Raw genomic sequence first — 14476 nt, forward strand, 5'->3', positions numbered from 1 at the left:
AAGTAATTTCACACAGTATTTTAAAACATTCTGTAGATAAAACTTTTTTCAAAAAATTTTAATCCAAAATGTTACCAATTAAATTTAGGGGAAGAAAGGGTTAAGCATCAAAATATGCTGAAAGGCCATTCTGTTTTTCCTGAAAATAAGATTTAGTAAAACCAAGAAAATAATCAAATATCAGAAATTAAAAGCTTAGCTATTGATATTAGGAAAATATCTAAACACCATAGATTCTTCTTTAGTAACTACATTTTTTTTGTAATTTTTGGTTTTTTTTTTTTAGTAACTACATTCTTCACATTTACTTCTTAAGAGTAATACTATTAAAGTATAAATATATGAGCTTAATAAATGTTTCAGTGAAGTATTTTTCTATTAAACACATGTGTTTAGAAGGATCCATTTCTTCTGGTGACAGATGACAAACCACCTGAGAGTCACAGCCTTTCATTTGAACTTAAATACAAACGACTTGAAAGTAGTATGATGATATATACTTTTAATCTTTTTTTTTTTTTTTTTTTTTTACTTTTAATCATCTTGATGTATAAGGAGGTCAGAATTTATTTTTAAAGCTTTAGGTAATTTTTAATTAGGAAGATTAGCTAGACTACTTTGATACTTAAAAGTTTGGCTGGAATACATATGGCATATATGTCTTTATGAAAATAAATATCTAAGCTATAGAATTTTTTTTCTTAGACTAGGGAGATAAATTAAAATTTTCTAGAACAAGATCCAAACTTTAAAAAATACAAAGAAAATAGCAATCATCAATTGGATGTGTATGATGCAGACAGCTGAAGTTTTTATGTCTAACATGTACATTACATGTGCTAAGCATGAAGCCTCGGAAACATATTTTTCTACTCCCCAAAACCTTGCTCAACAAGATTTTGCATTTTTATTGCCTTAATCACTATTTACTAAGGAGCTTTGCTATTCAGATCAAAGGCTTTTGCAATTAAAAGATTGTTTTTTCATTTTTCATGTTTCTCTTTTACATACCTTACATAATAAAATACATCAGGAAAACTATTACTCTTCAGATGCTCTACAATAAGTAATTACTTAGGTGATATGGAGTTAATAAAATTTTCAAGGTCTGCTAAAGAATTATGAAGGCCATCATTCATATCTTGACTTCTAAGAAATCTTTTAAGAGTATCTAAAGCAGTTGTTGCTTCAGTTTTTGATGGTAAGGAGGGTTGTGTTTCTAGAGGCTCACTGATGTCCTCTTCGTCAGAAGTATCAAATCCAGTTTCGTCTGATTTCCGTTCCTTGTTCCACTCTGAGCCGCCGTCCGGAGCCCGTTCGCAGGCCTCCAGCTCGTCATCCAGGGCAGCATACTCCTCTACAGACAAGCCTTCCGGAAGTTCCACTCCTGCCTTCAGAGCATGCGGAACCAGATCAAGACCAGTGTCACCGCCTGCACTTGGGGGGTCATCTTCTCCCTTCTGAGACTTGAACCCTGCTTCTTCAAAGCTTTTAATGATAGTCTCTGGGGTTATAGCCCTCCAACAGAGATGCAATGTGTCAACTGCATCTAATAGCGAAAACGTAAATTCTTTGCTACCTTCAACAGAGCTTAAAAATTTCTTGATAAGGCAATGTCGATATTTGATTTTAAGGCTTTTAATAACACCTTGTTTCATAGCTATAAATTTGGAAGATAAACATGATGGAAAGAATGCTAACTCAATGGACTTTAGGTTCTTTACCTCTGGATGTGCAGGAAAAGAATCAACAAAAATCACCACTCTTCGTTGCTGGGCTTGAAATTTCTCATCGAGCTTCTGCATCCATCGTTCAAATATATCTGAGGTCATCCATGCCATTCTGTTAGCTTCATAATCCACAGGCAATGACTTTATACCTTTGAAGCAATGTGGACTTGGGTTTTTTCCAATAATGAGCAAAGGAAGTTTCTCTGAGCCGTCCATGTTTGTACCAACCACCACAGTTACCCTGTCTTTGCATAACTTTCCAATTGAGCATGTTTCTCCTTTAAATGCAAATGTATTTGTAGGCAACATTCGATAAAGCAGTCCAGTCTCTTTTACATTAAAAACATTTTTCGGATGATAATCATTTAAATAATAGGGAAGTATATTTTGGTGCCAGACAATTGAAGGGTCTACTGATGTACCTGTGGCTTCTTCAGGTTGTGCCCTGAATACTAAACCATACCTGGATTTAAAACGATCCAGCCAACCATTACTACACTTAAAATCATTATGTCCCAGTTTCTGGGCAAAATCATTAGCTTTTAGACGCAACATTGGACCATTAACCGGTACATTTAGACACTGAGCAATTCGATACCACCTCACTAATGCCTCTTCCAGATCTGTGTAAAAAGCAGTTCTCAGTCTTTTTCTCTTTGGATCAAATCTCAGAGATTCAAAGGCTTCTAGAACTTTGTCCTTATTCTTCATAATAGAAGACAATGAATTTTTCTTTATCCCATACTCAGCTGCAATCTCTGCTTTTTTCTTGCCGCTTTCCACCGCATTTATGATATCAATCTTCTCCTCAATGGACAGACTTTTCTTCTTCTTTACTGTTGCGGGTGGAGTTGAGGTGTCCACCGAGGCTTCTGCCATCTCAGTAGGTGCTTCTGTAGAGCTTTCTCTCTTCCTTCCTGGGATGGGTTTCTTTCATTTGCTCTTTAGTATCGTATAGATTGCTGCTTTCTACTCCACTTTATGTATTACAAGTTGGTAAATGTCTAGTAAGTCTTATTCCTCAGGAAATTGAAATGTTAGATGCAGCTAGGATGTTTTTGAAGAGAATCTTCCTTGTTAGGACCTTGGGTAGCTCAGTTTATAGTTTATTCACTGTTCCAGAAGTCAAGCTAAAATAGAAGTCTCATTATGCCAAACCTGTCCCGTCTTGCTAGTATATTTTTGGAACTTCAATCCTTTAAGATGATCCATTTTATCCACACACACATTCAACCTTTTATTAATTCTCCACAGAAGGCCTCAAAGATAAGGAAAAAAAGTTCAAAAAATTTTCATATAACTGTTACCCATTAAATTCCCAATCTCTTCAAGGGTAGAGCAGAAAATGGCAGGATTCTTCTATAACTTGCCAGTTCATCTTCTTGAAAATGCAAAAAAAAAAAAAAAATTAGCAACGTGTCAATTGAATATGAAAAAGAATACTTATACCAATTATCATGCTCTTAATGATGAAAAGACTGGGAAGATGTTTCTGAAAATGCTAGAACCAAAGCTTCCAGGAAAATGCTTACCTCCTGAAGGGCCTCTCCATAAAAAGCAGTCTAGCTCTCCTCTGTGCATCTGAGTTCTCGCTTGTCTTTGAATGCTTTGTAATATATACCACTGAAGTAAATCAGACAAATTTAATCTGTTTTGAAACTGTGAACATACCAAAATTAAAGAACTAAAAATGATGCCTTGATGGCTATTTTTTACATGAAGTCACAGACTGTACCCTCTGACTTCTCTAACAGAAAAAAAAAACATAGTCAGACAGTAGTCATGAGGCTTAACTTTTAATAGCACATGGGAGACAGTGTCTCCTTATAGGAGTCTGGTAGAAAATATTTCACTAAAAAAAAAAATCAAGTGATTGATAATTCCATTAAAAAATCTAAATCTCACTCTACCTAAAAACTAACAAAATCTTTTAAACTTTTATATCAATTTAATACATTACCTGAACATTTCCAGGTCAGAAATACTTGAGAAAATGCACAGGAATAAACATGTTATTTAGAGGGCATAATGTAGGGCTACAGGTAGGCTCAAGTGGTCTGTGTAGCAAGAGTGGGAGGCCCTGAGTTCAAACATTAATACCACCAAAACAAGCAAACCCCTCAAACTCCAATGATGACAAAGAGGGTATAATGTAGAAAAAGACCTAAACCAAAAGCAGAAAGTAGGATGATCATGGGTCTTACTTTCACAGGACTTCCACTACTCATGTATAAAAAAGGGACTTATTACAGTATAAGGACATAAGCTTTGGTGCTAGAAAGATCTGGACTGAGAAGTGACTCTGCCACTTAGTATTTACTCAGTCCTACTCACTTACTTAAGAATGCCTCAGCATTCTTATCTGTAAAAGGGGTACTACAGGATTGACCTCACAGTGAGATTCAGTGAGCAAGTATGAGACACCCAGCATGGGATTTAACAACAAATATATGGCAAATATCTCATCGCCTTCTTTCTTAACTCCTGTTAGCTGTGTGAATCTGCAATCCAGGGATTTTATGAAATCCCACCCGCAAATGGAAACAAGAATCCCACCTTAAACATCTGCTAGAAGCAGGACTCTTTTTAAGGCCAGCAGTAGTATGAGAACAGTTACAGGGCCTCAGTCAGCACCTCTTACCAGAATCTACCTGCTCCTGCCTGCTGCAGCCCAGATAACCAGAAGCTGAGTTGATGAGTGGATATTACCACTGTGTGGCACCCCGTTCTTCTCCCCCACTTCCAGGTTTCCCAGACTTTTTTTTAAGACAGGGTCCTGCTGTGTGGCCCAGGCTGGCCTTGTACTTGTGGTCCTTCTGCCTCAGTCTCCCGAATGCTGCGATTATAGTTGTGCACTGCCATACCCAGCCTGCACAGCATTATCTGTGCAAAACTTTTTGTCAAAATTCTTCTGCTCTTGTTGTCCAACTCAAAGGAACACTTTATTATAGGAATTACCAACAGACATTTGTTTTTCTAAATTGCTGTTGTGAAAAGGTTTTAATAATAATGATGACAGTTCAGGAATTTCTCTTCTGAAGTGCTTTATTACCTGTATCCCAAAAAATATAACAACAGTTGAGTGTCGTGGTATGAACCCATAATTCCAGCTGCGCTGAGGCAGAGGCAGGAAGATTGAGAGTCTGAGGCCAGTCCAAGGAAAAAGGAAGAGACACTGTCTCGAAAACAAAATAAAGCAAAGGGGCTGGGTAAAAGCAAAAGGGTGTAGCATGGGTAAGGTGCTGGGTTCAATTCCTAGAACCACAAAAAGAAAACAAAGAGCAACCAACTAAAAAAACTCACCAAATAATAACAAGGAAGGCAAAACTGGATTTCAGTGGCCACACAGTTGTGATTGAGTGCATTCTGGATCCAGGCATTTTGATGTTACTATGCTATAGCTCCCTTGAATCATACTAGTGGGCCTTCTCTGGCCACAGTTACACATTCTATGCTCCCAGAATCAAACCAAGTTAGTACTTCCAATACTAAAAGGCGGGGTGGGGTGGGGAGGTGGCCCAAACAATGTATACACAAGCAAGCAAATGTAAAAACTATAAAATAAAATTTAAAAAAAGAACAACATCAGGCCTCTGTGGAGGAACAGACCATTACCGATGCTGTGAACCCTGTTTGATTCTTTAGAGGGTAATCATTCTAAGTAAGATTTGATCATTTGACTGATGGAAAAAAAAACCAACAACCAAACAACAACCTTGCTCATATATATAGAGTCTCCCCATACACTTTCCTGTAAATCTGCAATTATCAAAAAAAATTTTTTAATACTTTGCTCTTATTAGGAAGATGCCAGCACTCAGAAAATTGAGGTAGCAAGAACCAGTTTTATAAGAAAAAAAAGAACTGACCAAAATTACTCTCTAAGAGAGAAAAAGTATCTTCTGTCTCCTCTCTCCCTCCTACCTTATTTCATTTGTCAGAAATAAACTCTGTCGTCTCAAACAACAAGGATTATAGAAAAAGCAACTTCAATTTCCTCTTTACCCCATCCTGATTACAGTGATACAATACAGGCTGAAACCCTGTATCTGAAACCCAGGGGACTGATAGATTAGGAATGCTCAACGGGGTAACATCTTTATAACTATTCCAAATCCCCAAAAATCCAAAATCTGAACTACTCCAGATTACAGGCTGCCTTGATCAAATTGAAAACAGTGATATCTTTATTTAGAAAGGTATTGCAACACCCTCCCTCCCCAGTTAACTAAAGCATTTCCTTTAAAAAAAAGTCAAAGCTACAATTTTCCAAGGCAAACTACAGCAGATCCCTAAACTATCATGTTTCTGATGCCAATACTACTTAAGCAATGAAGTAAGCATTCTCCAATTTCCCAAGATACAATGTCTGGCTTTTTTTTTAAGGAGTAGTGGCAGTGACTAACATTTCTTATAAGTACTCATCCTCTCAATTGAGCTCATTAATCGTTGTCCCCCCACACACACTACAACACAGAAATACTGTGCTACAAGCCAGGGAATATTTTTCCTTATGTTAACAGTAAAGGTAACCAAAGACCAGCAACAAAGCAAAGCAGATCTGCCACCTGAACTCCAAGTAAAGGAAACAGTGGTCACTCCTACTAGTAATAAGGAAAATATAAGTCCTCTTTTATTTGGCTATATTTTTTATTTTTGCCTTTGAGAATGGTAATATAGGCTATTAGGAAGCACATAAATTGGTATAAAACTTATGGAGGGAAGCTGGGTGTGGTAGTACATATCTCTAATCTCAGTACTTGGGAAGATGAGGTAGTAGGATCTCAAGTTTGAGGGCAGCCTAGGCTACATAGCAAGTTCCAAGCCAGCTTGGCTACATGGTGAGACCCTTTCTCAAAAACAAAATAAAGGAAAACAGTAACAACTTATAAAGGGTAAAGACCTTAAAAATGTGTATAACTTTTTTTGTTTTCTTGGCTGCACACTAGCAAGTCTGTATCCTAGAATTTTATCCCAAAGGAATAATTACAGATGTAAAAATAATTTCTTACAAATGTGCTAATTTTTTATTGCTATGTAAGAAATTACCATACACTTAGTGGCTTAAAACAACAACTATTTATTATCTCACAGTTCTGTAGGTCAGAAGTCCAGGTAGACTCAACTGAGTCCTCTGCTTAGGGTCTCTCAAAGCAGAAATCCTGCTGTCACTCAGAGGCTGGGCTCTTCTCTGGATGCTCTGGAAAGAATTTTCTTCTGAGGCCATAGGCGTTGTTTGCAGAATTCTGCTCCTTGCTGTGGTAGGACTGAGGTCTCTGGTCTTTTGTTGGCTGTTGGTAGGAACACTCTCAGCATCTGAGTCTCCATCAGTTCCTTGTCTGTGCCCTCTTTACCTCACAACACAGAACATTCCTCCTCTTGAATCTCTCTGGCTTCCTCTCCTGCACAAGAAAACCACTCTTAAAGGGCTCATGTGATTAGGTTAAACACATCCAAATTATCTCCCTCTTGACGAACTTAAAAAGTACCTGACTAGTAACCTTAATTACATCTGTAAAATTGATCATGGAAGTGTTATCCCATCATGTTCTTGAGGAGGGAATAAAACAAGGTAAGAGTCATTGGAGGTCTGCGAGAATAGTCCTCGTGCTGTTATATAATTATAGACAAAGCTAGAAAGGATCTTCACGCACAACAAAAGGGTTACTTAAAGTCACTTAAGAAACATGTTGAAATACTCCTGACACTGAGGGCAGTATTTAATAGTATGAGGGAAATCTATGGCATATTAAGTGAAAAAAGTAAAATATGAAACTATATAGCAACAAATACTGCAAATTACCTGAGGGGAGAGGCTCATAGCTATTCCTGCAGTGCTCAGTGCCAGCGAGTACAGGTTCTCAATAGCAATTTTGTAAATGGATGAAAAAAGATACAGAGGAAGAAAAAGAGACACTGGTCCAAAATGGTGAGTATTCCTTCTAGATAACTGAATTACAAGTAAGTTCAGTAATTTTATGGTTGAATTTTTTTTATAACTCTAATGTTCTTTTTGTATCATATTATAATAAAATTCCCAGGATTAGGAAACATAAAATTGCACTCTTCCCATTCAGACTATCTACAGGTAATAAGTTACTCTCTTTTATCAGTAGTTTACAGTCCTCAGCAGAGACTCAACCCCTTCCCAAACACTCACTCTTTGTCTTCTACAAAGAGACAGCAACCATATCCACATATCCTACCTGTACCACTGGTCTAAGCAGCAGCAGTTGCTAGTATTCTGGAATTTGCCTGGTGTTCAGCAGATAACACAATTCCATAAGTCAAGCAGTGTGAGTCAGATTCCTGGTGCTGTGAGAGAATAAAATGAGTCCATAGTTCAGTATTTAAAAGGATCATGGGAAACAGATATGCAGAAACAGTAGAATAAGGTCAACCAAATTGGGGCTCAGATCAAGAGATGTGGGGTTAGAGATGGCAAAAATGAATTCTCACAGGGAAGAGAGTAAGTTCATAATAGAAGTAGCACCTGAGCTCAACTGTATAGCACAGACGAGACATGACATACAAGGAGAGATAAGAAAATGTTTCTGCTAATGAGAATAGAGAGTAAAAACTTGTAGGAGGGCAATTACAGGGCAGCATGAAGCACATTAAATAGTTATACGTAACTACATCCTCCTATCTGTATTGATAGCTATATTATTAGTTGGCTAGATGAGCATATAAAAAGAGTGTTGCTGCCAGGTACTGGTGGCACATGCCTGTAATCCTAGCTAATCAGGAGGCAGAGATCAGGAGGATCGAGGTTCAAGGCCAGCCCAGGCAAACATCAAAAAACAAACAAACAAAACTATCACCAGTGGAGTGCTTCAAGGTGTAGGCCCTGAGTTCAAACCCCAGAACTGCAAATAAATAAATAAATAAATAAATAAATAAATAAATAAATAAATAAAAGCTTCTGTAGTTGTCTATGCACTGTATACACAAGAAAGCAAGATTGGGGCCAGACCTTGGTAAGCCCTGAACGCCAGGATAAGGAATTAGATTTTGTTTAGCATGGCCACAAATACCACTGGAAGGTTTTGAGGGAGAGGAGTGACAGGATCACAAGAGAAGTTTCCTCGGCTGTTATAACAAATGCATGAGAACACTCCTGCTTTAGAAAGAAGTGATTCTTAGAGCCTTAACATCACTAAGCTCGTCTATACATGAATGAATGAAGTATATGCACCTGACATACATGTACCTGATATAAAGCTTTCTTAAAATGCAAGAAACCCTAGTAACTCACACTGTACATCTTTACTTTGTAGCCTATTGGGGGATTGAACTCCAGGCCTCACACTTGATAGGCAAGCATTCTACCATTTGAGCCATTCCACCAGCCCTTTAGCTTTTTTTAGATAGATTTTTGTGCTCTTTGTTCAGGCCAGCCTTCTACCTATGTTCCCTACATAGCTGGGATTATAGACATCCACCACCATGCCTTGCTTGTTCTTTTAAGATAGGGTCTCTATAACTTTTTTGCCCAGTCTGGTCTTTCCATCTTTTTGGTTTTTTTAATTTTTATTTTATTCATATGTGCCCAGTCTGGTCTTCAACTTTGATTCTCCCAATCTCTGCCTCCCGAGTACCTGGGATTATGGTTGAGTCACCATGCCTTGTTCTATTTGGGAGTTCTTAAAATGTTCCATTATTCAGCATTCTCTAATAAAAGGTTTGTTTCTATAGGTTACACCATGAGCTCTTCCTAGCAAGCACCAAGTTCTGTACTGTGCAGGGGTGGGGGGGGGGAGAGAACTACTGATGAAGAGTGATGGAATTTCGGAGATAACCACAATTCCCATAGAAAAGATCTGAAGGTAGCAACTTTTCATGAGAAAATAATATCAATAAATAGTATACAGCATTTAGCATCAAAACCAGAGGTAAAGGAGGCATGCACATTTACTTCATGTACAAAGATTAAAACAATAGTCTTTAATCTGTTTGTCTCCTTTCTTTCCTAATACAGTGAAAGACAGGAAGGCCACTAGAGTCCTCCTCATGCTCAGTGAATAAACAGAATCTAACTTTTCATCACTGTATATGACAGATAGCTATTCCCTTTCTTCCCCCTAGCTCTCTAACCATCCAAGTGAGAAGAATGGTAATCCTCTATTCTTCTAACAGAATAGACTGGCAGAATTCCCCAAGCCTTCCATACTTCCTAGTATGGAAGAAAGGAAAGAAGGAAGGAGGGAAGAAAGGAAGTGGGGGAGCCCGGGGCTTGTGGCTCACACCTGTAATCCTACCAACTCAGGAGGCAGAGATCAGGAAGATCATGAATGGCGGCCAGCCCTGGACTCTATATCAAAAAAACCTTCACAAAATAAGGGCTGGTGGAGTGGCTCAAGGTGTAGATCCTGAGTTCAAACTCCAGTATTGGCAAAAAAGAAAAGAAAAGAAAAGGTGGAGGGGGGCAAGAAAGAAAAGAAGGGAAAATAAGTCTCCATCTAGACAGGATTAGGTTAAAATTCCGTCATCAAAATTTTTCCTCATTCCCTTGGTTTGATCCCCAAGGGGAAAAAAAAAGGGACGAAATTCCCTAAATCCAAAGCACATTAGCTTCTGCTTCTTTTATCCCAAAGGATGTACACAATTTTTCACAATTCTATCATCAGCTGAAGGAACTTCCAGTGCTACTTTTTTTTTTTTGGCAGTACTAGAGTTTGAACTTAGGACTTCCAGGCCCTCTACCACTTGAGCCACACTCCCAGCCCTTTTTGCTTTAGTTCTTTTTCAAATAGGGTCTTCCATGTTTTGTCCTGGCTGGCCTCCAACCTAGATCCTCCTACATACTCCTCCCATATAGCTGGGATTATAGTAGTGTACCATCATACCTGACCAGCTTCCAATATTTTCTTAGGACCAGTCCACATTCTAATTTCCCTTGGGGCAGTAAAAATCAGCAGTCCTGTATATATTACTGCTCATTATAATACCATGGGTGAGGATTAATCATACACAGTATGGATCTCACTGCACTGAAGACTAGTCAATGTAATTAACAGCATCATCAGCACAGAGCAATTAGCATTAGTTCCAAGTCCATCAGAATCTATCAAAATCATCAACAGTTGCCAAGAAAACTAACCAGCTAAGGGCAAAAAGCCCCAAAGCAAGTGTCCACCTTTTTACTATAAGAAACACTTCTAAGATGTCTAACAGACTAGACTGAAGCTAAACTCAAGACACAGCAAGCAGAAATCTTTAAAGAGATAGCAGCTCTAACTGTTAAGTGCTCACTGTCTGCATCATTCAAGCACAGAGGAGCCCTGCCAGGCACGTCCGAAGTCACCCTTCCGAAACGCTGGGAAGAATGTACACTTAGCTACAAGTTCTGTAGCTACTTTGTTCCCACACAGTAAGAGCAGTGATCACTCCGGATCGGCATCCTTTTCTTGGACTTGAAAAGATTCATGGCTCCAAACCAAGACGATGGCTTTGAACAGAACTGAAGTTAGGGCTTGAGTGAGCTGGCACACGTATTTGCTCTATCTTACAAAGAGCCACTATAAGGAAGTCTCCTTTCTACTGAATTGCTGTTTGGGGTGTCAGTACTGTTTCTGTAAGAGGCAATATCTTGGAGGTCTCAGATTTTAGTGTCACAGGTGTTTACTATTCACGAACCCGGGGAAGATACCTGCACAGAGCTGTTTTCACTGTCTATCTGAAACTTCGTGGAAGCATGCAGAGGTAGAGCTCTGTCTGGGGTACTTTGCCCTTAAAAATGCCTTGTCTGTCAGCTAACAAGGAAGGGAAGAATCCCGCCATGTGCGCGATTACTAGCGAAATCACAATAAAGATGCACAACCAAGGCTGTCAGAGGGAAGCCGTTCGAAGGGAGATGCGTGCCATAGGTCGGGGAGCGCCAGGTACGTGTAGCACCACTGTCCCCCGATTCCGTGCTGGGGCTGGGGTCGGGGGAGGACCCGAAGTGCAGGTTGGGGCCTGGACTTAAGCGGAGAGGGGATGGTTGAGCGGTTTCTGCAGACAGGACGACGATCTGCAGAGCTCGGTCACGTGGAGAAGCACGAGTATTAGGGACGGACTGTCGCGAGCGAACAGAGCGCGCGACAAGCGTCGAGGACGTGGGCGCTGGGGTCCAGTCCCTCCGAGGGAACAGCACGAGTGGCGTGGCCTGGAAAGGGGACTGTCCGGGACCTGGGGAGGCGGGGGCGCGGAGGCCTCTCCATCCCTCCCTCACCCCGCCCCCGGGGCCGGATTAACCTTCGCGCTCCCCGGCGGCTGAGAAAGCGGCTTTGGGTTCTCGGTGATGGCGTGGCAGGACGCTGCGTCCACCTCCACCTTTCCTGGCCTTGGCGCGCCGTCTGTGGGCGACGCTTAACTTGTGAGGCTGGGGTGTGGGGGTGAGAAATGAGAGACGCAGGAGACTCGGGAGACCCCCAGCCACTGGAGAGCAGGTCGGCGCGCCAGCGGACGTCTCAGGAGCGGAGCGCAAGCTGCACGACTCAGCCGCGGCCGGAAAATTACCCGGGCAACGGCGGAACCCCGGATGTGGTTGCTAGGGCCGCACAGGGGGCGGGGCCAGCCTCTGGAGAGGGGCGGAGGGAGTCCCGTGGGAGGTGCGCTGGCACCATCGAGACGTGGCGGCGTCGGGCCCGATTTCTGGAGCGAGAGGCCGTCCAGGGTTAAGGACACCACCACTTCCGGTCTCCTCACTTCCGGCTTGGCTGCTCCGGGTGCTGGTGCTGGAGGCCGGCTGGAGCGGTCGCTGATCCGAGTGTCCTCGGCGGTTGGTCAGTGTGAGACTGTGACAGCTGAAGTTGCTCCCCGCCCCCTAGGATCCGAGGTGCGTGGGGGAGGGGAGAAGGAAAAGGTCCGGGTCGCGTTTCCGCTCACTTCTTGCCAGGGTTGAGGCAATTCCCGAGAGCAGCGGCCGGGATAGTCCTGGACTTGAGCGCTGCCGGGTTCCTATAGACAGGTGAGGACCGAGCGGGTCCGCTGGGGCAGACGCAGGAGGGGGAAGATGGCTTGAGAGGGTTGGGGGGCGGACACGCCACCTCTGGGCTCGCCGCTCCCGACTTTGTCCACGCACTTCTGCCCCAAAAGCAGTGGAGTGAAGGGGGAGGACCGGCGCTGCAGGGCGGCACCCCGGCTTTGCATGCATGCATTGAGCAGAAAAAGGTTGCAGAATCCAGGTCTCTCCTGACTGAGTGTCCAGCCTTTCCCTCTCTCCTCCCTCCCTGCATCCTCCCTCTCTGCGCGCCTCCCTCTCTCTCTCTCTCTCTCTCTCTCTCTCTCTCTCTCTCTCTCGATACTCCCTTGGAGAGGCTCATCTGGCAGCGGTGCAGGGAGGGGCCCTGCCCATGAAGTGTCCCGAGCCTGACTGCTGGTGAGGACGTCCAAGGAATGCTGGAGTTGTGGAGAAGGGATTGTCACCCTGTCTACCACTGCGGGCGTCCTTGCCAATTTAGTGCTGTTTACGTGTCTAGGAAAGGGAAAGAAGTTTTGTTTTTTTTTTGAACAATTTTTAGACACTAGGCTTCCCCCACCCCTTTAATTTTATTATTGCTCTCTTTGCTTTGTTCTTATCTTCCTCTTGAGTCCTTTGATCTCAAAAAGTTTGTGCTTTACATTTCCTGCAGATCCTTTAGGATTTCTGCCCTCATCCCCCTTTTATTTTCTCCTACAGTAAGTCACTCAGTTCTTATTTGACAGGAAAAAACAAAGGTAGAATTGCAAGACTTTTCATTAACAGTGCTTTCCCCTGCAAGGGTGTGTTCCCGATTGCCATTTAATTAACTTCCTTGACTTAGAAAAGTGCATTGGATTGGTGACATTCACTCAGCTCTCCATACCGCCTCCAGTAATTGGTCATTTCATTATTGCTCTTTCAGAGCAAGTACAAGTACTGTATTTTAGCACTGTTTTAATTATACTTTTCTTCCTGTGGGTTTTTTTTTATTTCTTGCTCAACAGACCAACGCCCTCTTCCAACCACAAAGTCTAATGCATTATCTGGAAAAATAGAAAATGTTTCCACTTCTATTTTCTGGATTAAACTCCCTGCCTCAATTACTTTGAATTGATAAATTTGTTTTCCTTGGATTATGATTTGCCTTAATCCTAGATTATGAGTTTGGACCTGTGCTGTAGTTATCAGTGACTTTTAGGGGGTCTTCTTTATCCCCACCCCTATGTGCAGAATTTTGTTTGAATACTTTCCTTTTCTTTTGGGAAGAATGTCCATTTTTTTTAAATCAAATTCTCAACAGAGATATACAATGTCCAGATTGATAGAAACCATTGCTTAGCTCAGACAGTTTCTTGTTGAAGTTAGTGAAAACAGGTTGTTTGTGGAGCTGTTATTTTCGCAAATTTATATGGCTTCCTTGGGGGCTAAGGAGAGTAGACTGAAGGGATTGTAGCTTGATACTGAAATCTCCCACTACTTCTTAACTTCAGTGTTTCTAAATTCCTTCCTAGACTTACAAAAGGAAGCAACAGTGTCTACTAAGTAAGTTCCTGATTTGTGGTTTTGAGATTTCTTTTTAGGAATGACTGGCTGTGGCACTGCTTTGACAATTCAATGGATTTATAAGTTGATTGTGTTATTTAATACATTTTAAGTATCACCAACCCACCTGCTCAACTCAGAATAAAACATCAAAATTCTGGTTGAACTTGGCTTTTGTTTTCTTGCTTTCCAGTTGAGGCATCTGCCTTGGGCTTTGGCTCTGCTAGGAATGGCACAGATGCTTGAGTGGTATAGT

The 14476-nt window shown here is 41.3% G+C and overlaps 2 protein-coding genes across 17 annotated transcripts in view; one reads left to right on the forward strand and one right to left on the reverse strand.

Moving 5' to 3' along the window:
* Positions 1-485: 485 nt before the first annotated feature.
* Positions 486-12109, reverse strand: Tigd4 (tigger transposable element derived 4). Of its 4 annotated transcripts, none has more exons than XM_074041296.1 (5): positions 11970-12109; positions 7937-8045; positions 6823-7132; positions 3263-3353; positions 486-3111 (listed from the first exon to the last, which is right to left on the reverse strand). In XM_074041296.1, the coding sequence occupies exon 5, from the start codon at positions 2607-2609 to the stop codon at positions 1071-1073; it is 1539 nt and encodes a 512-aa protein (XP_073897397.1). In that variant the 5' UTR covers positions 2610-3111; positions 3263-3353; positions 6823-7132; positions 7937-8045; positions 11970-12109; the 3' UTR covers positions 486-1070. The 4 variants fall into 4 exon arrangements, with proteins under 4 accessions (XP_073897397.1, XP_073897400.1, XP_073897399.1 ...); XM_074041299.1 differs by lacking the exon at positions 11970-12109 and adding an exon at positions 11383-11955; XM_074041298.1 differs by lacking the exon at positions 11970-12109 and adding an exon at positions 10986-11376.
* Positions 12110-12122: 13 nt separating this feature from the next.
* Positions 12123-14476, forward strand: part of Arfip1 (ARF interacting protein 1) — a 97626-nt gene continuing 95272 nt past the window's right edge. For 3 of the 13 annotated variants that reach the window (XM_020185826.2, XM_020185827.2, XM_074041304.1), the window contains exon 1: positions 12123-12552. In XM_020185826.2, coding sequence (XP_020041415.1) covers positions 12256-12552 — 297 coding nt within the window. In that variant the 5' untranslated portion in view covers positions 12123-12255. Of the gene's footprint in view, positions 12685-14476 lie in introns of all 13 variants that reach the window. The other 10 variants (XM_020185830.2, XM_074041305.1, XM_020185838.2 and 7 more) reach the window with 5 other exon arrangements.

Source organism: Castor canadensis, chromosome 9, assembly GCF_047511655.1.
Source record: "Castor canadensis chromosome 9, mCasCan1.hap1v2, whole genome shotgun sequence".
Taxonomy (NCBI): Eukaryota; Metazoa; Chordata; class Mammalia; order Rodentia; family Castoridae; genus Castor; species Castor canadensis.

What these genes read in the sequence shown, in the direction of transcription:
- Tigd4 (XM_074041297.1), bottom strand. Translation starts at nt 2,609, where the DNA reads ATGGCAGAAGCCTCGGTGGACACCTCAACTCCACCCGCAACAGTAAAG.